Genomic DNA, 27,618 nt, shown 5'->3' with positions numbered 1-27,618 from the left:
GCCTACGAATATGCTGAAAGACAGAACATGTGAAATTTATGAGAATGACCTGAATTGTGTAAAAATCAAATTAAAGTTTCAGAAGCTAGTTTTTATGCTTCTGCAAAGAGTGAAAGGTTTACGTTATTTCTTACAAAATATAATTGCACAATTCGGGCAAATATTTCCATGGAAAGAAACTAAAGAAAATCTGCTGTAAAACGCTGCCAGATGATTTGATTTTATGCTCCATCACCAGCTTAAAGGATCGATATAGCGGGATCTATATATAAAGTGCAATTCAATCATCAAATATCAGAGCCTCGTTTATAGACCAACTACAGATACGTAGTTACTACTGCTGAACAAATAATCAGCAACATATAATTGCACAACATTCACGAAAAACTAGATCGTCTTCTATAAAAAAAGGCACTGGTATTTAATAGAATGTTGTCATTAAGAAACGATAATAAAATTAGTAAAAGATATACTGTATCATAACATACAATGATTTCCCTATATTCTGAAAAAGATTTTTAATTCTTTGCACTTTTCGTTAGCCACAATGAAAGAAATCGAGTGATGTAAAAATGAACTGTGCAAAGAAATGGAATAGAAAATACGATAAATAAATTAGCAGATGTGTAATGCATTAAATGGTCATTAAAATGGTACAAACACAATACGTTATATGACGTTGATCATATGATAGATACACATGTATATATATATATAGTCACATAAAAGGTAAAAAAAAAACAATCTGTTTGAAATAATCATTTGGAAATAAAGACAAAATTTCTAGCGAAAAAATGACGATATTTGTTTCATCAGGACACTCACCTTCCTTGGGCTTGTCTTGAGGTTGTGGTGTACGTGTAGAAGCCTTGCGATGTGCCACTGCGATTTGTGCATTCCGTGCCGCATTTTAAGTTGCGTTATAGGATAGAATCGATAATTGGGATTCATTGGATTTCCATTTGGAACGGAGTCACAATGGCGATAATAGGTTGGAAAGAGAAAAAGGCAAAAATAAACGTGCTGTTAGCAATTTCATGCTTATCCAAACAAACCAGTTTGTAAAACCAGTCGCCTGAGAGTTAAGTGTACAAAATACGTGAAAAGCAAAATCGGACGATACATATTGTATTAGTACAACAATAAAAAAAGAAAAGAAAAAAAAATGTTTCTATTCATTCTTTATAGTCGAATCGAGCGCTCAACGATCATCAATCCCGCATTATCGTTATTTTTGCAAGACATTAGATTGAGATATTTACTGATAATATCATTTTAAAGCATCTAAAGAAAATGTTATCTTTCTTAGGTATCTTAATCGGTTTTTTGAATATTGCTATTCGTATTCTCTAATGCACTGAAAAGTGAACATTACAATGCAACGTATACGACACTCTTATCAAACTGTCTTTAGATAAAAAGATATTATGCAGTGCATGTGTTATTATCTTACCATGTGATTCGTCTTCTCCGGCAGGACGTTCTCCAGTTGGTACACCTTCTGCTTCGGCTCTGTTATACAAAAATTATATTCCAAAAATTGTATATATACAAAAATTATATTATATTCCTTAATATTATGTCCTAGTTACCATTACAATATTTTATTCGTTTTATATTATAATTTTTTTTATTACATCTTAGATCCAGTGCTACATATAATTTTATTACTGGCTAATTGTAAGTATTTTTCATTTTATTAGCTAAATAAGAAGTAAAACATATAATGAAAATTATTAAAATTTAATGGTACCTTTCGCTCGGTGGTTCGTCTGGACTAGTTACTGGTGTTGCTTTAGCTAATCGAGCTGCCTCGGCTGCTGCGGCCTCCTCTTTCTTGCGTCTTTCTTCTTCCTCTCGTTCTTGTTCTCTCCTCTTCATTTCTTTCAACTCAAACTGTAGCACGTACAAATATTTTCATTGAATAAATTGTACAAATCAATATTTCTCATTCATAGAAAAGACACTAACCGTAGTGAGTCGATGCAAGGCACTAAACCTTTCTTCCTGAGCAGCTGCCGATTTTTCAAACGCTTCGTGCTTCTTAATCAAATTCTCTACTTCATCGATTGTGTGCTGTAACAATTACGTTTATTATATCATTAATTTTCATCAAATATTATTAATATCGTTAAAGAATTATATTAGGAATTAATTTAACATTACTTACGCCGAGTTCTTGACTCATAAGATATGGTTCCTGGGCGACTAACCATGCTTCAGCAACTGCTGCGTCTCTTGCGAATTGATAGACCTCCAAAACTACAATAATACGCAGACATCATTAATAAGGTGACCATATTATTTCTGACACGATAGACTGCGGATATTTATGTAGATTCGTATTTTTATGAACACTATTAAAAAATGTATTTCACCTACTTATAATCTATATTCTTTCTGAGATATTTTAAAGATCTTTTGTACTTTGAAATTTCCTGTAAATGCATAGAAATCCACAATAAATTATAATAGTTTAATCAAAATATCTATATATTTACTCAGTTGTAGATTCTCCCAACGTTCCTCCCATCTATGCAGCAACGCGTTTCTGTGATCAGTTAAAGCTGCCAATTTCTCCTTGATCTGGCTACTAGCATAGTGGTTCCTGGCTAACAAGTCTTTCCCAAGATTGATACACGCCATCAGGTTGTCCTCTCTAGCATCTATTTCGGCTTTCAAACTTTGATGATTGTTCATTAGTAATTCCACTCCAGCAACGTCGCGAGGTTTCTCCGAAGTGTTCATCTGACGAACTACGTCATCCATCCAAATCATCAGAGTCCTAACCATGTTGAAGAATCGGAACAGATCACCGGTATCCTCCAGTTTCGTTCTTCTACCATCGCAAAGCGATTGAAGATTGTTCCAAGCAGCAACTACCTCTCCTTCACGATTAGTGATCTCTCTAGCCTTGTCTCCACAATAACTAGCTTGTAACGTAGCAGATTCCTCTTGGATCTGCGACACCTGGCTCTGCAACGTGGATAAATCCTGCATAAAGTTGGCGTGCTTCCTCTGCAAAGCTGAGACTGAGCCAGCATCGCGACCTAATTCGTCAGACATAGCGTTCTGTTTCTCCAAGATTCTTCCAAGCACGTCTTTGCAATCGTGGAAGAACTTGTGCAGTTCTTTACTAGCTTCCAGCATTTGTGTACGAGTCTCGATCAATTCTAGCAGATCTTGCCAGACTTCGTTCAAACCATCCTCCCATTCTGCAATAGTAGCAGCATCGGAGTGACCACTTGCCATTAGAGAATCTGCAATTCCATTCACTGCCGCCACTCTTTCCGAGCCTATCGCCTCGGTATCTCGAGCAAACTCTTTGAACCTCTCCCAAAGGAGCGTCACATGATCGTAATCCTGACCTAATTCGTGGCTTCCAGCTACCAATTCTCTTTCTGCGATCCACTGTTCAAGATCGTCCACTTCTCTGTTCAACATGAATAATTGAAGAGCGTCGTCTAATTTAGCTCGACGTTCACCAGCAAGATCTTTCAAACCAGCGTACAGTTTGTCTACTTGTGATTGTTTCACAGCAATCTGGTCAACAAGAGGATGTTGATCGTTAATGAGCTGCCTGGCGGTTTCTCCAAGCTGGCGGATAGTCTCTGCATAATCTTCCATGGCATGTTCCAAAGACTCGTGTTTCTTCATTAAGTTCTGGGCTGAAATTTCGTCCTTGCCACGGTCTTCTACCATCATATACAATTCTTGTTCGCTCATCCAGGATTCCGCTTCTGTCGCGTCAAAGAAGTACTGCTGTGCCTTTTCGTTTTGCAAGAGATGCTTGTTCCTGTCGTCTACAGCATGCTTCAGCTCCTTCCATTTCTCGGTTAACTCGGGTATCAATTTCTGGAACTCAGGACTATCCTCGTGGCCCTCGTCTATGAGTTTCTGTCCGTTATTGCAGACCAGATTGATTCTTGGTTCATGATTCTCTATTTCAGTACGCAGAGACTGGTTCTTCTTCTTAAGCATGTGCACGTTGAATAATGAATTTCCGTACTCCGTACTGGTAGCCTGAGGCATCTTCTCGGCGATCCAGAGCTTCTCGTCTTCCACGTCGCGCCTGAACTGGAAAGCTTCCTTCTTCTTCTCTAACTGACGTTGACGATCGATTAATGGTGCTTTCAGTTGGGCGAATCTCTGAGCCACCTTCTCCTTCTTGCACTTAATCTCCTCCATCTTGTCGTCAGGCACCGTACGTTGCAAGTGTTCAGCCTGTTTGTCCAACTCTGTGACCTGTCTCGCTTTCACAGCCATCTGAGTTTCGATCATTTGTTGTTTCTGCATCAAGATATTCACCGATGCCAAATCAGAACCAGTATCGGTGCTTTCAATCTGTTTCTCCAGTTCGTTCATCCAAGAATCAATATCGTCGCAAGTCTGGTGAATAAGAACTTCACGATTGGCGTCGAACAGGCGTTCACCTTTGTCATGAGTAGTGGTCTCAAGTTCCTCGAACTGGTCAGCCAGTTCTGCCACTTTAGGCTTGATAATCTCAGCTAGATCAGGCTTCTGTTGAATCAATTCTTCAGCAGCCTGTTGTAATTGCTGCAGACGATCCTTATTACTCGCGATTTCAGCCTCAAACGCCTGGTGCCTTGTCCACTTGCTATGCACCGTCTTGGCACTTCTATAAGTTTCATCTTGAGCGGTGATATGCTTCTCCTGAACCCATTCACCCAATTCTTCGCAATCCTGTAAGAACATCTGCAACTGTAACTGATCCTTGAGTTTCTCCATATACTGATTCGCCTTCTCTCGGTTTATTCGACGACGCTCGTTAATGCTCTCTGCCTTCTTCTTGACTTTGTCCGCCGCGAAGTGGCCCTCGTCGACAAGTCGTCCAGCGAACTGCACCACGGAGTTGATTTTCTCATCGTTCGCGTCCATCGTAGTCATGAACGCCTCGTGACGCTTGATCATGTGCTCCGCTTGTTCGAAGTTCGCCGGCGTTTCATCCTTAGCGAGAATGTGCTCTTGCTGGGACAAAAGCACTTCTGCCTGGCGTGCGTCGCGATCGAAGATTTGCAGATTAAGAGAATTGGACAATAAGATCTTTCTGTTGACCCACATCTGGCGTAAATCCTCCCAGCCCATCTTCAGGGCGTTTAATCTCTCCCTAAGGAACATGTACTGTGTATCACCATCACCAGCTTCACTGGTCAATCTCTCGCCGTACTCCATCATCTTCTGGTAGTCATCGGTATAATTATCAATCTCTTCCTTAATATTCTGGTGTTGTGTCAAGAGTTTCTCAGCATCAGCCAAGGTAGTTGGAGTATCTTCGCTGGCCACATCAGTTTGTGTCCTGCGTAACCAAGCCTGGAAGTGATCCAAATCTCTGAGGAATCTGTGAAGATCACCTGCTTCTTCCAATTTTGCATCACGTTCCTTCAACATCTGTGTCAATTGCTCCCAAATAGTGTGTATCTGATCAATCCTTCCCTTGATCACCTCAGGATCTTCCAGATTCTGTTGTTGGATATTCTGAGCCTCCATTTCCAAGGCGTCCAATTTAGCCTGGATGGCTGCCAAGTCGCGCTCCATTCCACTTAGTCGACGTTGCAAGGTCATGACTCCAGTCAGATCCATCTCTAAACTGTCTGTTTGTTGAAGGATACGTTTCTTATCCTCGATCCAAGATACTGTCTCGCGGCATTCAATATGGAAGGTCTGTACGCCATGAGCAGAGTTCAATTCTTCACGTTTGTTCTCTGCTTTCTCGCGGAGCTCAGCCCATTTCTGGTTCAACTCGTTCTGACGTGCAACGATCTGCTCAGAATTGGGATGTTCAACGTGCAATAATTGTCTTGCGAGTTGATTGACCACAGCAACTCGCGAAGCGTTGGCATACATTTCCTTTTCGAAACCATTGTATCTGTGCTTCATAATCTCAACGTCTTCGATATCCTTTGCTGGTACCATAGTCTCCAACATCCTATTCTTCTCACCGATCCATTGCTCCACTCCGTCTGACTCGCTGAACAACTTGTACAATGATAATGCATCCAACAATCTCTGTTTGCGAAGCTTGGCGAGTTCCATAAGTTCCTTGTATCTGGAGTCTATGGAGTCCAGTCTTTCCAGCACTTCCGGTGACTTAGCATCCTGCTCACCAAGAGACGATGCCTGCTGACGAAGCTGATCGATAGTTGTAGCGTAGTTCTTGAGTTCATCTGTCACATCTTTGTGTTTCTTCAACAACGATTGGACATTGGCTTCGTCTCTGCCAACGTCTTCTGATGATACGAGTCGTAGTGTATCCAGCATCCAAATATCAATGTCATCAGCATCTGCAAACAGTTGATGATAGTCTACAGCCTCCTCCAAGCGCTTCCTTCTGAAAGCGGCCAAATCCAGGAGATGATTCCACATTCCCAGAATTTCTTGGAGTCTCTCCTGAATCCTATCAGAACCAAAGTGTTTCTGACGAACCAGTTCATCTCCAACAGCAGCCACAGACATTAATTGCGGTTCATGAGACTGAATTTCATTCTCCAGTGCTTTGTGTTTGGACAACAGCAGATTTATAGTCGTCAAATCGTGACCAATGTCTCCAGTCGATACGATCTGTTCTTTCTCCTTTATCCAATTCTCCTCGTCGGCCATGTCCCAATAGAACTGCCACAATTTACGAGATTCTTCCAATCTGGCTCTGCGTTCGACTGCCAGGCGTACCAATTCAGCATACGCGTCTTCGAGCTGTTGTACGCGTTCAACAATGATGGTTGGATCACACGGTCGATAACCTTCTCCGTGTTCTAAGAATCTCTGGCTCTGTTGAACGACAGCTTTCACTCTTTCGCCCAACACGTTGATATCAGCTTCTACCAGAGAATGTTTCTGCAAAAGATCCTCGACGCCCATCAAGTGCTTTCCATAATCGTCGGTCAACAGACGCATTTTTATTTCTTCCATACTGTCTAGAATGTACAGCATCTCTTGGAAGTTCTGTTGGAGCTGCAAAGACAACTCTAATCTCATCCTTCTAGCACGAAGCAATTCGAGCAGATAATTCCACAATCTAAGAACATTGTCTTTCCGGGCATTAATACGTTCGATATCGTGATAATTCTCAGCTTCCAATTCCTGTGATACAGCCATAACAGCTTGAACTCGTTCTTCATAGGCAAAGATGTCTGTCTCGATGGCCTCGTGCTTCTTGGCTGCAGCTTCCACAGCAGCTAAATCGAAACCGAAATTATCCTGAGAAACCAAACGTTGATTCTCGGACAACCAGGTCTCTCTCATGCTAGCCTTTCGGTTGAATCTAGCTGCTAATTGTTCCAATTTCTCCTGACGAATCAATTCTTCACGCAGAGCCAATTCACGCTCGTGTTCCGCCTTTTCTAGCCTCTCCCACGCTTTGTTAATGTCCGAGATCATCTTACCCTCTTTAGGCGTATATGGTTTTTGATTATTGGCTCGCATCTTCGACTGTAAAGTGAACAGCAACACCTCCAGATTGCCTTTCTCGACAAACTTCGGAGGTTTCTCTACAGTACGATAATTAGAGAATTGGGAGAGCTGAGATTGCACTCCTACTAAAGAGTTAGCAAACCGACGATCACCTAAAGCCTCTATTGTGCCTTCTATCCATCTCAATAGGTCACTGGTTAAACTTTCGTACTCGTGTATCATACGGTCATTCTCCATAGCAATACCAACCACTTTGCCTATTCTTTTACCTTGCACGGTCTCCTGTTTCATCTTTGAAAAGTAATGATAATACGTGACTACATAAGTGATGATTGATTTTTCGTCAGGATGATCGACGAATATGTCTTCGGCATCTAAAAGTTTCGTCAGACCAAGCTTGTCTTCGGCTACATTGAACGCGTTGTTTAAATTGTAAATAGCATTTGATTTGGAAAGTTTATCGAACTGGATCAAATCCGGACGGTGTTTATGGATGATGGCGTTGAAGGCTAAACCATCGCGCCAGGATGTAGTGAAATTTCGTACATTTACATTGTGATATCCAGCAGTTTTCATTTGACACCAAAGAAGTAGAGCGTCTTTCGCTGATTTCGTTTCTTGATTGTCCGTTTCTTCGATGGTAATGTCTTGAATTTGGAATCGCAGGATGATGGTCCAGATGAGACCAAGACTCAAACGAGGATTTCCATCGACTATGTCGTGAGATCCCATATTTTCTAGATGCACTCGTTGCTCCCGAAGGAATTGCAACGCTTTATCGACGTTTTCTAGACAATGGATTCGCATTTTTCCTTTCGTAGGTCGTGGTAAACGTTCTCCGGAGAGAATCTCGAGAAGCTTGATGAGCATTTTGCCATCTCGAAGATCGACGTATAGATCGCCAATTCGGCATGAACACCGAACCAGATGGGAATTGACCCATTTTTGGAAAGTCTTCTTTTGTACCAATTCACGTTCACCTGGTTTAAGAAACACGAAAATAGAAAATTGAGTAAATATTCTACCAAAATTTTAACTACAGAATTAATTTAAAAAAGAACGTAAGTGTAGAAACTTTATTAAATTGCAATGTTTTAAAATCACTTTTCTATTTCTACCTCTCAGGTCGTCCACAACTGTATCGTAGTTCATTTTCAAATAAATTCAGGCTATCTATCTCACGATATCTTTTGCGATATTTATTTTTCTGTACATTCTTATAATACCCTCAAGTGCTCACTCAATGATTTTAGATTCACCGGAAAGCTACTACTAAACATTTTCTACGATAGCCACACACTTTAAAGCGTGCACTTATCAACCCAGTATCTATATCAAAGGATGTGGCAAAGCTAGCTTTGACGTTTTAATTTCTCAAATAATTAACGGTACATCATCGGTTAAACCATCAACGATCTACTAAAATTTATTCGTATACAAAGTATGCCTCTTATGGCCATTTACAAATTGCATCCAACAAGTTACGTATATATACACGAATTTACGAAATAAAGCTGCTATTCACCGACCGTACTTTTCGTTTTTTAAAAATTCATGAATGAAAATACTCCATAGTACAAAAACTGAAAACCATTTATCAAACAGAAACATTTCGTTTTTGTTAACGAATATAAAGATAACAAATAAGGAAAAGAGGACGTACCAGCTAAAGCTTTGATGCGTGAACGTTCAAAAAGTCTCGAACTCGAGTTTCCCCCGTCGTATTCGTACTCATCGACAATCTCTTGTTGTAGCGTGGGGTCCCAACCCCCGCGCACCACCGAGATGTCGGTCGTCATTTTGTCAATCGGACCAACAACTCACTTCTTTCTTACCCTTCGAAAGGGTGCTCCTGGAACAAAATAAGATCACGTTACGATCTTTATACCTAAAGAATTTTCATATTCGAATAAAATTTTCTTGCATTTTCTTCTTTCTCTTTTTTCTGTTTAATTTTAGAAATCGATGAATTCAAACAAAAGTGGTAATTAAATGTTTTATTATCAGCCACTATCGAATAAAAAGTAATTACGAGAACTCTACGATATTGTATTTATTATATCATTTACGTACTAATTAATTACATAGGTCCAAGTATATTAAAATTTCACACGGCTATAAAAATTCGATACTATGAAATACTTTTATAAAACCTTATAAAAGGACGCTTCATTCGAAAATAACGCTCAAATACTTTTCGTAGCCACTGTACACGCACGTATATCTATAAATAGCACAACGTGTATCAGTGACGTTTGATTGTACTGGTGACAACATTAATGATGTTTGGTCATCGCGATGTTATTAAACGTTCTAAATTTAATACTTCAATACTTGATTCAATACTTTAACGTTCAAATACTTTTTGTAGCCATTGTACATGCACGTACATCTATAAATCGTACATCGTGTATCAATGGTCGTACCGATGACAACATTAATAATGTTTGGTCATCGCGATATTATTAAACGTTCTAAATTTAATACTTCAATACTTGATTCAATACTTTAACGTTCAAATACTTTTTGTAGCCATTGTACATGCACGTACATCCATAAATCGTACATCGTGTATCAATGGTCGTACCGATGACAACATTAACGATGTTTGGTCATCGCGATATTATTAAACGAGCTAAATTCAATTAGTTAGAATCGCTCAGAAAAAATACTTGATACGAAACTTGCCAAATATTTTTTCCACTTTTCTACGCAAAAGACCATCTGAGAACTTCCATCTAAAATAACTCTGCATATATACATACGTACATGCGTAATTAGCATATTCGGTCGACGTAACGATGAGTTGCTATCAACAACCTAGCCAACGACAATTTGTTTCAATTGCGGATTACGGTATCAGGAAGGAACGAATTCGCGGATACGAAGAACGGGACGAGCGGTTTATTCATTCGACTGTGGCCGGGTTCGTACGCCATTGGTGCATATTTCGCACGTGTGACATCATTCGCGTGATGTAATCGCACGTCGAGCGACTCCCACACGATCTCAGGACGTAAAGCAACGAGTTGTTCACGGTACACGTCTGGAAATAAGCGGTACGTGCACTTGACAATATACGATCGTACGTTGCTTTCCTTCCATTTGATCGCGATAAACCCGTTCTCTGCAATCATCGTACAAAGTCTCTGATGTAACGATCCAATATAATTTTTCAGTCTAATAACGCGACGTATCTGATAAATGGCTAGTTCCTCGAGTTTTCGTGATAATGATACGTCAGTCAGCCTTGCATTTTTCTTGCAACTTTATACAAACAATCGTACACGTAGTGAAAACACGATTGATTACACGTTTCTTCGTATTATATCTCCTCTTTAAAAGTCTACAAACTGTTGACCAATTATACAGGTAGTATAAAAAGTCTTATTTTATATGATGTAACGACCAAAAATAACTTTTCGGTCTAATAACGTGGCGTAGCGTATCTGATAAACATTGCGCTGCTTGTCGAGAACAAAAATACCTCGTTTCTCTACTCTTCCTGCGACTGCATAGAATCGCTGCAGGAAATTATAACAATCTAGTAGTTTTCTTCGAAAGATTATCTCGCGACGTATCGTCGTCAGCCTCAAAATAAAACTAACAGATAAGACAGGCGTACGTATTTCTGTAGTTTTAAGCGCGCAATTTCAATTCCAACGACTATATCTGTCGACCAAGAGGCAGAATAAAGAACGCCTCGGCAAACTGAAAGAATTTGAGGAAAATTGCGCGAACAGCCGATGGAATTCTTATCATCGCGCTTCGCTCGCAGCACTCCAAAGCCTCGATTATGTAATTTCAATCAACGATACGCTATAAAAGTTTGTTTGCTCGATCGACAGGATGAAATCATGCGCGCAATTATGTTTTATTCATTCTCGGATTGACGTTGCTCTGTAAAAGGACTCGCGTCTCAAACGCGTGCTTTACCATTTCGATCAGAATCGGCGAACGTCGAACATCCAATTACCGTGCAGTCTCGTTGAATTTTAAATTTGTATAATTAACTTTTGCGAATAAATTACTTTCTTATCTAACGATAAGTATCGTTGTTCGAAAAGAAGTCACATAGATACGAATCTTGCAGTAAACGTATGCTTCCAGTAGTAGAAATAATCGATGTGCATGTTATTTGATTTTTTTCGTTAATAAAAATTGAAAAACAAAGAGGATGATTGCTGTGTACGCGTAAAATAGACATTTACGTCTCCTTTTTTTTTTTTTTTTTTTTAACATAACTTTTGGTACCAAAAACTTTATCTGCGAGAGAGTGCTGTTTCAAAATGTTTAACATATACGTAATAACAATAATAATATATAACATGTACATAAAAAATTATTAGGAGCGTTGGAGAACCTACGTGAACCACTGCACATAAACCTCGCGTATATCGTTTCACTGTTTCATTCTTAATATATGTTAAACGATAGCAATTCGTCTTTTACACGACTCCCGCTTATCTTTAGCCTTATCAACAATATCTGCAAGTGTTTATCCGCAATTAATAGGTTCACCGTTTCTCATTGAAGAGTATGCACGGTTACGCTGCTGCAGAATCTTTATTTGCCGTTCCAGGAATAACTTCTACGGTATATTATTCCGTACAAATCTAGAATTAGTCACGCGTTCGTGGCATCGAAAAGTTGCACTTTCGTTCGCCTCCGCTAATTTCAAAGGTGTTTTAATTGCAGTACGATATACGTACCGCTCGTAAAATGTCCAGATACTTTGATCGATTTCCAGCGACTGTAACTGAATTTGACCAAGATTGCACACGAAACGCGTAAGAGACAAACCCGTGCAAATAAGATTGCTTCGCGATTGTTATCTCGGCGGAGATTGCGTGAATCGTACTCTGGAAATAGTACACACGTGCTCAATGCGCTGTACGTATCTATAACGCCAAGTAGAAAACGCGGAGTCTCTTTAGAAATTCAGATTCCTCTGGCTCTTTGTAAGGAGAGTCGTACTCGCATACGAGCAGCGATGAAAAGCAGAGAAGATAATTGCGCTAAGTTGTGCACAGAATGTTGCACGAAACGAGTTGCACGCTCCAAGTATGTAGTTGAGGACGATACGTAGCTGCGTGATGGTGGAGCTGTAGGTGTGGAATAATTGGATTTATTCGAATTTTCTAGGGATTATTTTTAAATGGATTAAAAGAATGCAGAATAGGCGAAGCATTTACGCGTACTTTCTATAATATTCTTGTTAAGAGTAGCTTAACTGCATTTCGTAATTTTCATGGTAATCGTTATCGTAAGAATTTATCGTAAGAAAAAGAAAGTTGTTATCATCTAAAACTACAATTAGAATGTACTTGTCAAAATAATCAGATAATCGAATATTTCTATCTAAAGTGTTGATACTTCGAGAATCACGTGAAGATATGATCCTCGAAAATCATCGTTTCTTCGTTCTAGAGTCGAACCTTTCTTTCTATAACATTTCTCCTTTCTAACATTTATTCTAACTTTATCGATTCGTCTAGGAAACACCTCGTTCAGCGACCCTAGTCTCGATCTATTTTTCCAAGATAAGATATTCCAATTTCGCAGTCATCCTCGGAAATCGTTATTTCTTCGTCGCTTCTTTTGTGAAAATTTATCAAGTGGCCGCATATCATGTATATATGATACATCCATAAAGATTGGCTGTGATGTTCGAACACGGTTTCATGTTTTCGTACGATTGTCCAGCTTCGATTCCATCCGCAGGATACACTGGATACTAAATTTCGTACTAAGTTGAATTCGCGTGATCCACAGGGCCCGTGCTCTTGATCCACGTCCTTCAAAGTTCCCTCGATTCCAGCAAGTGCACGGCGACTAATATATCACGACCTTACGACGTATTCGCGCGGGTAGCCGTGCAAAAATTCAAGGAAAACCACGGTAAATGGATACGGGCGTCGTTCTTTCACGATGACATCTCGTTGCTGAGCGCGCAGCGGAGTTTCAGCCAAGTGAGAGAACGCCTTAAGGCCACATGGATATCTCTTAACACTTTGACTTTGTATTTTTATTATTCAAAGCATACAATGACAAAATAATAACAAATTGACGATCTAAGACAACATTCTTCTCCAATGGACAGTTTATCTTATTGGTGGTCACGGGTGACCACCGTAACGCTTTGGTAACAGTTGGTAGCGACATATCATAACAAGGCTTCGTTTATTTCAACAAACCATTCGCATTCGTTATTTCGTCGTAAGCAAAACGTGCAGAATATATCGTTGAAACGTGTAGAAGATATTGGTAAACGGTATTTGCTTATTCTATATATAATAGTAAGATATGTTCACACTTCTAACTTCAATTATATGATTATAAAGCAGCATTTACGATTATTTTTTAAGGTGTGTTTATAATAATATTCGTAGATTACCCCTGAAAGATATGGATGCAAACACAGTGCACCGTTAGATGCAAGATTTGTTCTCATTTTTTTTTTATCGATGTTCTAATGAAAATATTTAATTGTTCAATGGGACACATTTTATTTCAAAGTATCTTCTATTTATCGGCTATATTCAAAATGTCCTAACTGTCAATTTTCATTCAATTTTTACGATTGTAAGAAGTTCAAGCGCTCCGGTCACCAATGACCACCGTTGCGTCACAGGAGAAACCATGGCCGGTCGAAATGTTAACGAAGAAAAATTCTGTTTCGAGTAGGATACTAGGAGATTACCGGGCACGTGTGTTAGCCAGAAAGAAGAAAAATTGCCTAGTTCTGTTCCTGCACGCGTTGCTTAACCTTTGATTTGTAAGAGTAGGACTCAACGGGGTCACGGATGCCTCAGGATATATTCGTACTTTCGAATTTCCACCGCCTACGTGGACTACGCTCGTCTAATCTCTGATCTCTGCTTCGTCTTTTTGAACTTTGATACGCGATTGTTCCTCTCGAATCTACCCTTCCCCGGTATGGCGACGAGAGTTGCGTACGCGAATCCTTTAAATTACATTTGCATCGATAATTAAAAGATTCTCTCAAGAATTCAAATTATTCGCACAATTGGGAGATAATTTTATTTTATCTTGTAATTTTCATAGCATTCCTTTCTCTTTTGCTATCCAATATTCTCCGAAATGTACGATTATCCTTTGATACATTTAATTATATTATATTTAGCTTAGATCGAGTGTAAGGGACAGATGATATTTATTTTGAAAAATATAACAAAGGCGAAAATGTTCGGACATATCTAAATTAATGTTTCGTCGGTGTCTAACAAAATTGTATTTATTTGACGCTGATCTATTATATTTCTTCTTTAATAAAATTGTTCTAAGCTATGTTCCTTGTGCTTCGTTAACCGCACGATTATGTCAGAAAAGTAATTCGAAATGAATGAATCATCCAAGCAATGCCATTTAAAGAACATTTACTAGACACGTAACGCATCCAGCTAATCAGATCGTAGGATAAAAGTTATCGCGTTTCCTCTGAAATATTTAGCTCAACGCTTTCCGATATAAGTATAAACGTTATACTGCTACTTTCGTTGTTTCGATCGAAAACGCATAAATCGCTATTTCTTTGGACGTTGAAAGAAACCTTGAGCTCCATTATCACCGAACGTCAAATACTGAATCACTTCGTAAATGCCAGAACGATTTTTTTAAATAAACTGATCGATCTTCTCCGCGAGGATATCGACAAATGAATCCGTACAGGAGGATCGTTGTTTCCCAATGACATATAGTTTATCATGGTAAAACGCAAAATCTCATTTCCCGTGACTATAACAGAACGCCGTTTAATGGAACGAAATTTTTGTCAATGTCCCATTAACTGAACTTTTGCTGATCGAGTTCACTTATCTGAACGCGATCTCCTATTATGCGAAAAATCATAAGTAGCAGGGGAAATTGATGAACTCCACTATTTTACAAACTCCAATTATACAAACCGTTCCACTGTAATTTAGCAAAAGAAATCGAGCTTCTCTGTCTATCTGGTTTACGACATTTTCGATACACTTTTCTGGATCGGTTTGAACGGAAGAATAAAAATCCTGTCAAAAGAATCTTCCGACACGAAAATACATACATCTCCGAGTTCGTTAAATTTAACCAAAATATTCGGACTCTCCATTCGCTCGATACTTACAAAATTTTCGATATAGTATTTTCAAGTCACCCGATATATTTTGCACGAGCAATCCGACAAAAAGAATCGACATTGCTCGCCGACCCAATTTACCGATCGTTTGAATGGACCGAAGACCAGAGGAGCAGAACAAAGTAAAGCGAGAATGATGAATGAAATTCTTTTAGTGTCTGACAGACACTTACGGTAAATTAAGAGCAATTATGCGAGCACCGGTATACTTTAATGAGCGTTGCCAGAAAGCAGAGGAGAAGCAAACCAACGGGACAAGGGTATAAAGATTAGCTCTCTGCCTCGACGGCTAACAGTGGGCGGGGTGAAGTGAATCACAAAAGTGAATGACACGATCATCGAGGAAGGTTAATTTTACTCGCTCTAGTGTAGGATTGACTCGTGGAAGAACTTCAGTACCGGCAAGAATTCCATATTTTTTATTCGAGTTTGATCGCTCGTAACGTTCATTAACTCTTCGCATCTAATTCCTAGCTCTCTGTAATCTATCCAACTACTTATGATGTTTCAAGTATTCAAATATATACGCAGATGATGGAACAAGTAACTTCTAAGTGACACAGGATGTCATGGAAAATTAATAGCTGCAATACCGTTGCTTGCAAGGTGATTTGGATAAAAAATTCTTGCATACACAAATGTTAAATGATTACACCTATTAAATAGGCAGCTTGCGATAATCATAGGCTCAAATCGTAATTCGCGTAACCGTTCACATTCTAAAAAGAAACACGAGAATGGTAAAAGAGCGAGGGAAAAACATACGATTATATTGAGAAATATTATGATCTTCGCTTGTAAATTCTGCTATTAAATTTTCCTTTTTTTATTTTTATTTTTTTATTTTTTATTTTTTTGTTACTTGTTAGCATTTTCTTATTTATTATTCACGTGTATTATTAATACCACTGTATTACTCCGAGTTATATCTATTTACGTAAATATATTGTTTTACGCTAAGAGAGCCATACGCGCTATTTAAAAAGAAATTATAAAATTACTCGACACGTACGTTCTTTCGTTAGAAGAACTCCGCGGTAGGTTGACTTCTTGATAAATCAATACTTTCAACGGAAGAAGCATTCTTCTACTTCTCATCTCTCTTACTTATAGACGTCGATTATTGCCTCTTCGCGTCGTCATCCTTTTTCTCTTGCTTATTTTACTCTAAGATTAATTGTCCAAGAAATTTACGAAAAAAATTTTCATAGATAATTGACGGTTGAAGCAAGGGAAGTTAAAAGTTGAAAATCTCGTCGTCGAGATGTCTAACGAATTGTTTCTTCGTTACTCGCATAGAAGAAATTAAATAGACACTTTTCAGACGATCTTTTAAATTTTAATCAAAATACAAGTGGACAACAAATATTATTTAGAAATAATATTACATAATAGCGTATTTAACATGAACTAACGTAATCGATCAAACAAGGCGACCAGCTAGTTATAAAAAAGGGAGTAGGCAAAGTCCAACTACAATCAAGGAAACTAGGACCGTCCTAGTTACGACTAGTCGTGGAAACATGACTGAAAGAAACGGTACCGCAAGACAACAAGCTCTTTGTCCTTCGACGTGAGAGCGCGAGGCTTCCGTTTCCACCGTCAACCTCTAAAATCCTACAATTTGCATACTTACTCCCTTTATACGCATTTATTCGCGACTCAATGCTTGTCTGACAAAAGTATGGCTTCGAAAATCTGCTATGCCCTTCCGTTCAATGACGTCCTTCGTCTTCGTCTTCATTCCAATCGTACCTTTGTACCGTAAAAATATTTGCTTTCGAGAAAAATATGACGATCCGTGGAACGCTTTCGTCTGACTTTGAAATATTCTTTAGCACATGATATATCTGATACAAACATTCGCTGCCAAAGGATTCGACAGTCTCAGATATACGGAACTCCTTGTTAAGCTTCGTCGATGTAGGCAACCACCGGCAATTCTCTTCTTTGTCTTTTTCTGAAGAATCTCATCAGCGCAGAGTTTTTCACCTTCGCCTTGACTCGAAGGAAAAAGCTGCACGACCTTCTGCCCGGTCAAAGAGACTCTCGCAACCGCTTGTAAATTCGTTTCCTAGAGCAAGTGGATGATTAATATAACGGTCGTAACACAGTTGTCAGCCGATCGAACAAAAAGAGGCTCCTCCAGACACTTTAACAATTTCGCGAAGGAGTCTCCTTCTTTTTTAACTCTGAAGCGGCCGCATTCCGAGACACGAGACTGAGACACGAGACGGTCGTACAAATGACGGTAGTCTTCGCTATAATTTTTACGATTAGAAACATTCGTATTTCTCTTGCTTCTTATATTACTCTGAAATCTTTAATGAGTAACGTAATGATATAATCGTGCGGACTTAGTACAGATTTAGAAAAAAATAAGCTAAAAGAAATAGTACATTCGACGCTACCGACGCGTATAACACATCGACTCAATTATTTTAGACTTGCATTCTAAATAACGCTGCTGAGGCAATTTTTGTGTTTCGACAGGAAGATGTTAAGAAAAGAAGACTAAAACTAAGAGCAAATAAGCGGTACGTTGACAAATATTATTAATTGAAACAAAGATCTTTCGAACGAAGAGAAACACGGGATGAGACGTAGAGAAATCTCATTCGTAACGAGACACGTTTCAAAAGTTCTCAGTGATGTCAGAAAAATTATACGTAATAACTCAGCAGTATTTCTAGAAGTTACCTTGGAACGTAATTGTCTCGTTAGTCACGAAAGAATTAAAGGTACGTACCTTTGTCGCAGTAAAAAATAAAAGATCGTTTTCAAGAATTTACTTAAAACAGAGAAAAGCTACTTATACGTAGTAAATATCTTTTTATTGAAAAAAAGAAAAGATATATTCCCGCTTCGTACTACATCAGATCGATTAATCAAATGGAAGAAAAAGGTCGATTCGTTTTGAATCTCATAAACGTATCCCACTTAACACCGTATTATTCGTTTCGTAATATTCGCAGAGTTTATAATCGGTTCTCTGTCCGTAATAATAGATACACACTCGAGGCACATCCACCAGGTGCGTACCTGTCTGGGTACACCATTCGATATCGTGCACAAAAGAGCACGATATAGACCCAAACGCCGCAACGCTGAAGGTAAGATGAACTTACCACTCGCCACGAACACAGCCAGGCTATTGATTTTCCAGCGGAGTCGCCGTGGCGCCAATGTTTACGATATATATTATATACCGGGTGTTCCAACGTGAATAACCGTTTGTAACATTCTCAAGCCTATCGCGAAATTTGATTACCTAATTTCTATATTTTCACATTAAGAAGAATCTGTAGAGTGCTAAGACGTGCTAAGGCGTGAAACCAAAACGAGAAATCATGCGTACGGATAAGATCTTTTTCGTATTTTCGTGTCTACGCTGCAGATATCTTTCAACGTTAGAAAAATATAATTGGGTGGAAAAAGACCGAAAGACTGCGGTTGTAGAGTTACACGCTAGAACCACTTTAGCGTGTGTGACTATATAAAATCATCGTATTTGTTATGGCTTTCGCGTATTAATTAACCAAATGCAAGTATTCTCTTATCCTTTATTTTAATAACACTCTCATATGACTACGAATTAATAACGTCACGAGAATAAGAAATGGAGTGAAGTTTTAATTAATTCTTCCTCTTTAGTCTCTTTAACCGCGACGCGAGCGAATATGATGCATTGTTATCGACACAAAAATCTCCTTTAACGAGTCCTACCTCAAGTAGAACAGAATAGAATAACAAAAATTTCCAGCGCAAGTATCTTTCAAAATCATAGAATGCGACAAGGATCATCCCAAATTGTAACGAAGAGTAACTCGCTCCGATATATTCAAGAATTAATTACAATCTGACACTTTCTCGCGCGTCTATCGATGACGATAATCTTTCTAATCTTCCTAAGTAGAAAAAGGAAAGCTCGATTACAAAGACCGCATAGACATTGACAGAGGCATTAGCTCCTAACTCGTATTTGCAACATATCTACGATTCTAATCGATTCTAATCGATCAGTTGATTAGCTCAAGAGTGTGATCGATGGTTACTCCATAGATGAAAGTTCGGCAATACTTAAATGTCAGACGAAAATAGCTGTAACATAATTGGGAAGTATGAGATGAAATGAGAAATGGTTAGGGACTTTGATAGACCATTTTTTGCATAACCACGCGGTACATTTAGTATGAATATCCTGCTTGTACCTGCGTACAACTATCCCAGAGAGGTACTACCCGGCAAGTACTACTACGATACACTCGAGCGAACGTAAAGGACTTGGTTATTATTTTGAACCGCGTCTACTTGGCTCGAAATAATACCACTTGCTTTAGCCGGTTCAAAGGCAATAACAAGATATCTCGACGACTTTCAACCTTTCCCATTTCATGGCGCGTACGAACTAATTACATACATAAAATTAAATACATAAAATTCTACGGTACATCAAAAAGTACATTATATTTGGTTGAAGACGGAGCGTTCACACCGGACAGCTACCGTTGTTTTCATTCGAGCCGCTTACTTGCCGAATTGGTAAACACCAGAAAACGAAAAGTAGAGAAAATCGACGACGGTACGTCTAATTATCGGTATCTCGTGCATCCCACCGATTTCGATGATTTTTTAACACCCTGTAGAAATCGATATTTCGAACAACTCTTTCCCATACGTATAACCACCGCTCGGCCATAGTTTCCCAGATATAGGCAAAGCTGTCGAAACCACTACAGTGAACGCTGCCTGTATAATTCGTAATTATACGGACTCGTGTCCGTGACAGCGTTTGCCCTGGTATTAGTTGGCCGCCGTCTGGTAAAGCGACATTTAACCCAAACCTACATAAACTACAAACAAAAGATAAACATTAGGTACGAGTTAGATATTATTTTATCTGGCCGCTAATATTAGCGCACACGCTGTCACGGCCATACGTACAATTATATACGCAATTCTATATTCTGTATTACGCATAGAATTCATCACTGTGACGGTAGCGATAGTTTATCGCGAGTATCAACTAAGGTAGAGTGACGATCATATATATACAAACAAGTTGTTCAGAATCGCATCGCCGACAACATGTATAATAATCATCGAAACCGGTAAGATGAATGAAACATTGATAATTATCAAAGTATGTAAGACAGGCGTTAATCAAGCGCTTTGGCATTAAGTTTTTCAAGTCACGACCTCCGTGGAATTAATCTCTGTGCTTCTGGATTATTTGCCACGCGATTACACAGTAAGTGGGATAACTGAGGTATAACGAATACAGAGGGACAATGAACGATGAAAATCGAGGTGGCTGGGGGGCGACCTGATTTCCACTGTCCCCGGCTACAGCGGAGGCCGTCAACAATGCGACTTTATTCGACTCGGAAGAGGGGTCCATTGGTTAATGAGGTTAAGAGCGAGACTAGACGATGCGATGAGTCGAATACAGAGTAGACCAAGTATAGTAGCCTCCGTAATATAGTAAAGTTGTAAAATCGATACCCGGTGTTTGAGCAAAAAAAGTTAGCTTCGCCATGTTGTTCGAATTATCTTTGATCAAATCGTATTTTCCTATCGTTGAATAATTTCTTAAATTCGAGGGAAATGTCGAGGTAATTTCCTAACTTTCAGGATTAATAGTAGCGGTAACGATTTCATTTTCGCTCGGATTTTCTCAAAATATTAAAACTACTCTTCGTTCGGTTGAAATTAATGTAAGATTGAAATACATTGATATTCGAGGACCCTGAGAATAAACGGACCGCAACTTTTGTCACGTTCGGTTCATATCGAAAAGAATAGAGCGCTATAATAGGCCTGGGTATGACAGCATCGTTTAACACTCCAATTCGCAACTTCATTATATCATAGTAACTGTTCGTACTCGACCACGAGATATTTCAACGTGTAGAGTTAATATTCGTAAAAATTGGAGGTCTCTGGTTTGCGTATATTTAAATGTACGAGCGTACGTGTATTAAACGTATCTATGCTTCGATTTATCCAATCCTTAAGCTTGAAACTTCGATATGGTGAAAATGGAAAAATGGTGAAAATATTCACAGCCGTGGTCTGTTTTCGTTCCTGTTTTCGCTACCGAATTGCGTGCCACAGAATCCAATATTGGACCAGTGAAACTATTTTCAGCGATCCGGAAACTCCGATACCTAAACTGGGTGAATCGAATACTGAGAAAGGTCGTGTTGATTAATTCGTCCTAGATTCTATCAAATCATTAATGCAAGTAAATATTCAAAGATATTTCTTCTCTAAAGATGAATTAATAAGTAAAAACTGTTACCTTGTACATTGTCGTGACTGTACAGAATAAAAATTACTTCGATAAACATTATTCGGTACGAGGATCGAATAACTTTCGTGTACAGATGTTTCTTCAACTCCCATGCTTGCAAAATTATTAGATAAGAGTCTTTGTTGCCTGCCACATAACTCAAAGTGTTCGAATACTCGTGCCAGCATCTATTTATTTCAACTCATGTATCAAATATTTTACCTTGTCCCTAACAATTTCACCGCAGCAATTTCACATCGGATCTTCGAGTTGCGTTTAACGATTCGCGTGGATCAGACGACGAGCCTGATGCAAAGTGTCCATGTGCATGGTATCTTCTGGTGGGCCCGATTATCGTCGCGCTCGGATCTGAAATTCCTTGGCAGCTGGCGTGCTTTCCTATTTATCGAGGATGACTCGGCGTGCAGCATCGAAAGGTCAAAAACCTGCAACTTGTAGGGATTCAGAAAAGCAGATTCGATCCTCGCGCCCGTCTGCGTACAAGCAAGCTCGAGAGATCAATAAATACAGTTATACCGACTGTTCCGTGCAAACGATCTCACAGTAAAAATAAACATCTTCGCTGTATGATGCGCTATTTACAAAAACGCTTCAGCTATTCGGTACCCTTAACTACCGCTATTATATTCTTAGACGTGCTGAAATTTTCGAGTCGTTCTTGTCAAAAATTATTTATTCGAAAATTAATTTAACAACTCGTTCCCTTACTCGTGGCCGGCCACGTATTTTCGGCGGATGAGAAAATAAATCGAACGGTGCACGAAGGCCGAAAAAATGCCTCGATTAAGGCTATGGAAGCTGGTGCATAGAGCACGACTAGTAGTCCACCGCTGTGGACGAAACTACGTCACGTCCGCATTTACGTTAATCCGCTGTCGGCCGACTTGGTTACCTCCGTCATTTACTCGAACGCCGTGCTACAACGCATCGTTTACCACTTAAAGCTGCGGCCGAAAATTTGCACGTCGAACTCAAGGTGATCGCTTTCGGCTAGCAAACGTTAAAAAGCGAAATTCATCGAGCTCGAGAAACTTGAGAAGCTAGAGAGAACGTGGAATGCGTTTGTATCGGATAGCTTAGAAATAACTTTTTAATTAGGATCGTACGTGCAATAGATTACAGAAGTTTCGTTGAGTAGGAAATATTTATAATATATAAATATTAATATTACATATATTGTCGTTGGATTGATTATCGGTTGACGTATAACTTGGAAATATCTTAATTTAAGAAATAAGACAGTCAGGATGGATTGCGAGAGAAGATTCTTTCGAACTGTGAATAATTTAGACAAATAATACGATAGTGCGTCTAATTCTCATTTCCTAACTTTGTTTTCTCTCGTGTCAAAACGCTAGATCCGTTCGAACGAGACTATAAATAGTTTAGCGGCGAAATTCGTCGATAAAAGAATAGCTAATGAAACGAAGAACAACTTTCGAAATAGATCGACGTCTTCGTTTAATTCTGTCCCTGCAAAATGAAAAATCCTGCTGCTTATAAATACACTGACCGTGATTCATCGCTAGAACGATGCGACGAATCGAGAGAACAACGAAATAGAGAAAATATCGTAGGTTCGATGATATGTAGCTACTGTAGATAAAGGCGCGCGATTCCAGAAGAAGAAGTGGAAATATCTTTTGCCGATCGTCGTGCCAGAAAGCAATGTTTCCAGTTACAAAAACTTCCCGGTCGTTTTACACCCGTTTCAATTAAGAAATTGAACATCGGTTAATTAGCCGATCGCGCGATAAAAACTTCAAAGTAGCTGGATCGGCGACGCATCTCGAGAACTAGTTTCTTTGCCGATAACGAAAAACAAGAACAATAAGAGAGTGGGGACGTTGTCGAGCACACGATTGCGTTAAAGATTCAGTTAATATTTGTCTATAATATTATATAATTCACGATCTATATTATACGATTATTTTTGCCAAGATATTACAATATTGTTTATCGTAAGCTCCATACAAAAATGTTACCTAATTTAGAATATTTTAATTTAGAATATTTATAATATTACATAATTTACGATCTATATTATACGATTATTTTTGCCAAGATATTACAATATCGTTTATAGTAGGCTCCATACAAAAATGTTATAGAAAGATAAATAAACGTACATTAAATAATAAAAATAGCAATTTAGGAAATAGTGAAAAAATAAATAAAAGGATAAAGGTAAAAGACAAGAAGATTAATTTAAGATACAACGAAAAAACTAGGAATATGTAACTACGTAAATAGAGAAGAAAAACGTAATTAATTTCTAGAATTATTTAATTAGAGATTCTGTGCCAATTTACCATCTACGAACCCACATCATGCGATTAAAAAAACGATTACGTTATACGGCTTTACTTTTCGAAAAAATTAATTCTATTTACTATAACAGTCGATAAAATTTCAACATTCTATTACAATACACAATGAAAATGTAAATCAACTGAATACGCTAAGCATAAAAAGAGTGAATTTACGGCATTTTAAAAGAGGAAAAAGAAAAAATCAACGACGCAATCCTGTTGCTCGGATATTGCAGATGTTATCGAATTTAAATAAATTTCGTGCCCATTGCTGTTTTACGAGCTTTCTACGAAACCTATTCAAAGAAACGAACCGTGTAATTTAAGAATCACCTCAAGATAATAAGTATGCTTTAACGTTGATGAATAATACATGAAACAAAGGATTACAAAATATTTTATACTTCTTGCGCGCTATATGATTTCCTACTGACCTATACGTAACATAATATAATACATATGATATATGTAATGTAAATATCCACTCTGTACCAGTAAGTGGCACAAGAAACTCGGGAATTTGGAATATTCCATTCATGAACTATCTCCATCTCGTCGTGTACAGTTATTTTCCTGCGTGAGAAAATACAAATTGCATAACAGTGAAGCGATCTTAAAATCTTAACTGCAAATGAAACTAGATAATTAATCAGATAAAAGTTAAAGACGAAACACTGGAAAGTCCTCAAAACGTACGAATTTATTTTATTTTATGTTATTTTTATTAATGATAATCAAATCGAATTCGCGTATAATTTCGCAATTTCTATTGCGAAACGGTAAAACATAAAAATTTAATTATGTCGCACATTGCCTTTAAAAACAATTCGACTTTCTGACAAATATTTCTTAAGATTTTAAGTTCCTGGCAAAATTTCTCCTCAGGAGAAAAAAGAAAAATATAAGCATTCTGAGTTTGCAGGGTCTGGAAATCCCAGAAAATTGGACAGTTTCGCGAATCTAAAAATTCAACTTCGATCCATCGTTAAATAATGATATGATCGTAATTATACAAGGAATTAGGTAATACGTCTATAGAAAGGTACACGCTAAAAGGAAGCTGGAAAATTGATGAGCGCGGTGCAATGTCCTTAGTACATGTATATGTATATGTTCCCGCACTTATTAAATGTTACGCCGCAATATCGTTTCCCTATGGCGCATAATAAACGTATGGATACGCCAATCAGGGCAGAAAAGTTGAAAACGTCCCTTGGGTATTTTTAGAAGGAAGCAATGTAATCTGTCCTCCAGGAACACGACAATGTAACATGCCTATAGTATCTGCAAATATGTTTATCTTAGTATCTAAAAATAATATTTATATTTAAATTGACGATAAAAACGAATTTACACTGCTCGTCTACAGTGAAGCAGTATAAATTTGGCCTAACTGAATTTAACAAATTTTTAACAATTTTCCGAAGCAGTACCATTAAATTTGCATCGTTTATTAATAGAATTCATATTCGACAATTAACCCGGTGTTTAAACTAGATTTATCTAGTAAGAAGTATATACCTTATACTTGGATATTAATGTTGTTAACATTAGTAATTTATAACTTTTAATTTATAAAATTTCACTAATAATAGCAATTCAATTGTGCAAGAGTATCTAGTGTTGATCATAAATAACCATATTCACAAGTACATATATACTATATCGACTGATGACATCATGCACTAACATAATTTACATACAACTTCTTTGAAAATGCATCAATGTTCGCTTTTGAACCATCACATTTAAGAGACACCCATTAAAACTAACGACTATTTCATGAGTAAATGCCAATGATCACAACGCCCTAAATTCCCTAAATTCTGCAGAGCAATGAACGAATGAAAACATGGTTAAGCAATTATCAACGACTACAATGATTACCAATGACTTTGTCAAGAGACCAGTCTTAACGCAAGGTAAAAATTTTCTAAGAACCACTAGCACAAAATGTTTACACTGCTTCAAACAATTACCGGATCACGTTACCAAGCACGAGAACTGTAGCAAATACCGGAAACGGGAGAATGATGTACATATACACTATCCTAAACTATAATAATGTAATATTATATATATAATATGTACAATATCTTTAATATATTCATAAAAATTTCTAATATATTTAGTCGTTAGACTGATTCATAAGAAGATATCCATAAGTGGTGTATAGTATGTATGATCACTTAAAGATTTATTTCACAAAATTCTGTCAACAAAATATATCGAATTTTGTATAAATTTATTTATAATAATAAGATAAGTATCAATCTCTGTGCAGTTATATATCATTTGCGCAACGTAACGTTTTGACGCGCGAGCATTGTTCCGGTTTGAATGAAACAGGCAGATGTCGCCGAAAACGTAATCCGGAAGAAGCGATCGGCACGACACTAATTTATTAATTTATGCCGAAGACGCGCACACGCCCAAGCCCGGCAACGGTGACGTAACTGTAAACACAACACTACAGAGAACCAACAGCTATTACTAAATCAAAAACTAGATTTATCAAACAATTATTACCATTATTTCCAATATTTTATGTAATATATAATCTTTTGTAGATGTTAACTTGTCATTTATAATTGTGAAAACGTTTTAACTGCAGGTTAAAAGTTTCGAGATATTCGATTCGAGATATGTATCGACTATACCAGTCTCGAATGTCATAAACATAAAAACAGTATGTATAGATATATGCAGTTAGAATCGATACAATAATTTCTTGTTCTAATATTTCGCCGTGTAAAAATTTATTATAATATTTTACGAACGATTGGAAGGTTTTTGACAATGACTCAGCACCGAATTCGGTATCATGACGAAATCATTTATACCGAACGAACTGGCAATTTATAACAACGTCACCAATTAAATAACTATGCCGCGTGATTGGATCATTTTTATTAATGTTGGTACGAGTTCCTGGTAAATATAAATAAAAATTATTCACCGGTATCTATATCACAGTTATGGATATTTTTGAATTTTATACGTCCACACTTTTCGCACGCATGACATTTTCCAAAAGTTATTTTGAAACGAAGTATAAACACGATCGTCGTCAAATGTCCATTTTACTGTGTTATCAAGATAAAACAGCCCCGAATACGCACTTCTAAATGATTAGATTATCTTCGGTTAACTTTTCCAAGGAATTATTTTCCAACGTAGAATACAATGACGAACCATAAGAACTACAAAGCGTAAAATTCATTCGAACGTGTATCTTTAAAATCTTGAATATTTCGCGTTACTTATTTGCAAAACACTGCGCGTATATTTTTTAGGTCAGCGATGAAAACGGCGTTCGATTTTATATACGGCTAACAAGTAGTCTGATATTCCGGCGAACGATGGTACAATGCTTGACAGATTTTCAGTGGAGAGCAAAATTAGGTCACCGACAGATAGGG

At 38.0% G+C, this 27,618-nt stretch overlaps 1 protein-coding gene and 1 long non-coding RNA gene across 9 annotated transcripts in view; one reads left to right on the top strand and one right to left on the bottom strand.

Moving 5' to 3' along the window:
* Window positions 1–27,618, bottom strand: part of LOC100646301 (spectrin beta chain) — a 38,794-nt gene that overhangs the window by 10,285 nt on the left and 891 nt on the right. For 4 of the 8 annotated variants that reach the window (XM_012312120.3, XM_012312123.3, XM_048408660.1 and 1 more), the window contains exons 2-8: window positions 9,092–9,280; window positions 2,502–8,408; window positions 2,171–2,262; window positions 1,972–2,076; window positions 1,754–1,896; window positions 1,454–1,512; window positions 826–882 (exon numbers count right to left, since the gene is read on the bottom strand). In XM_012312120.3, the coding sequence (XP_012167510.1) occupies window positions 826–882; window positions 1,454–1,512; window positions 1,754–1,896; window positions 1,972–2,076; window positions 2,171–2,262; window positions 2,502–8,408; window positions 9,092–9,227 (6,499 nt within the window). In that variant the 5' untranslated portion in view covers window positions 9,228–9,280. Of the gene's footprint in view, window positions 1–825; window positions 883–1,453; window positions 1,513–1,753; window positions 1,897–1,971; window positions 2,077–2,170; window positions 2,263–2,501; window positions 8,409–9,091; window positions 9,281–22,085; window positions 22,310–27,618 lie in introns of all 8 variants that reach the window. The other 4 variants (XM_048408659.1, XM_020864645.2, XM_012312125.3 and 1 more) reach the window with 2 other exon arrangements.
* LOC125385642 lies at window positions 19,317–21,918 on the top strand. The gene is made up of 2 exons (XR_007225137.1): window positions 19,317–20,679; window positions 20,752–21,918. It is a non-coding gene; the product is annotated as an uncharacterized LOC125385642 (long non-coding RNA).

Source organism: Bombus terrestris, chromosome 9, assembly GCF_910591885.1.
Source record: "Bombus terrestris chromosome 9, iyBomTerr1.2, whole genome shotgun sequence".
In the NCBI taxonomy this organism is placed as follows: Eukaryota; Metazoa; Arthropoda; class Insecta; order Hymenoptera; family Apidae; genus Bombus; species Bombus terrestris.
Note: the sequence above shows the minus strand (reverse complement) of the source record. Positions and strands in the feature narration are given on the sequence as shown.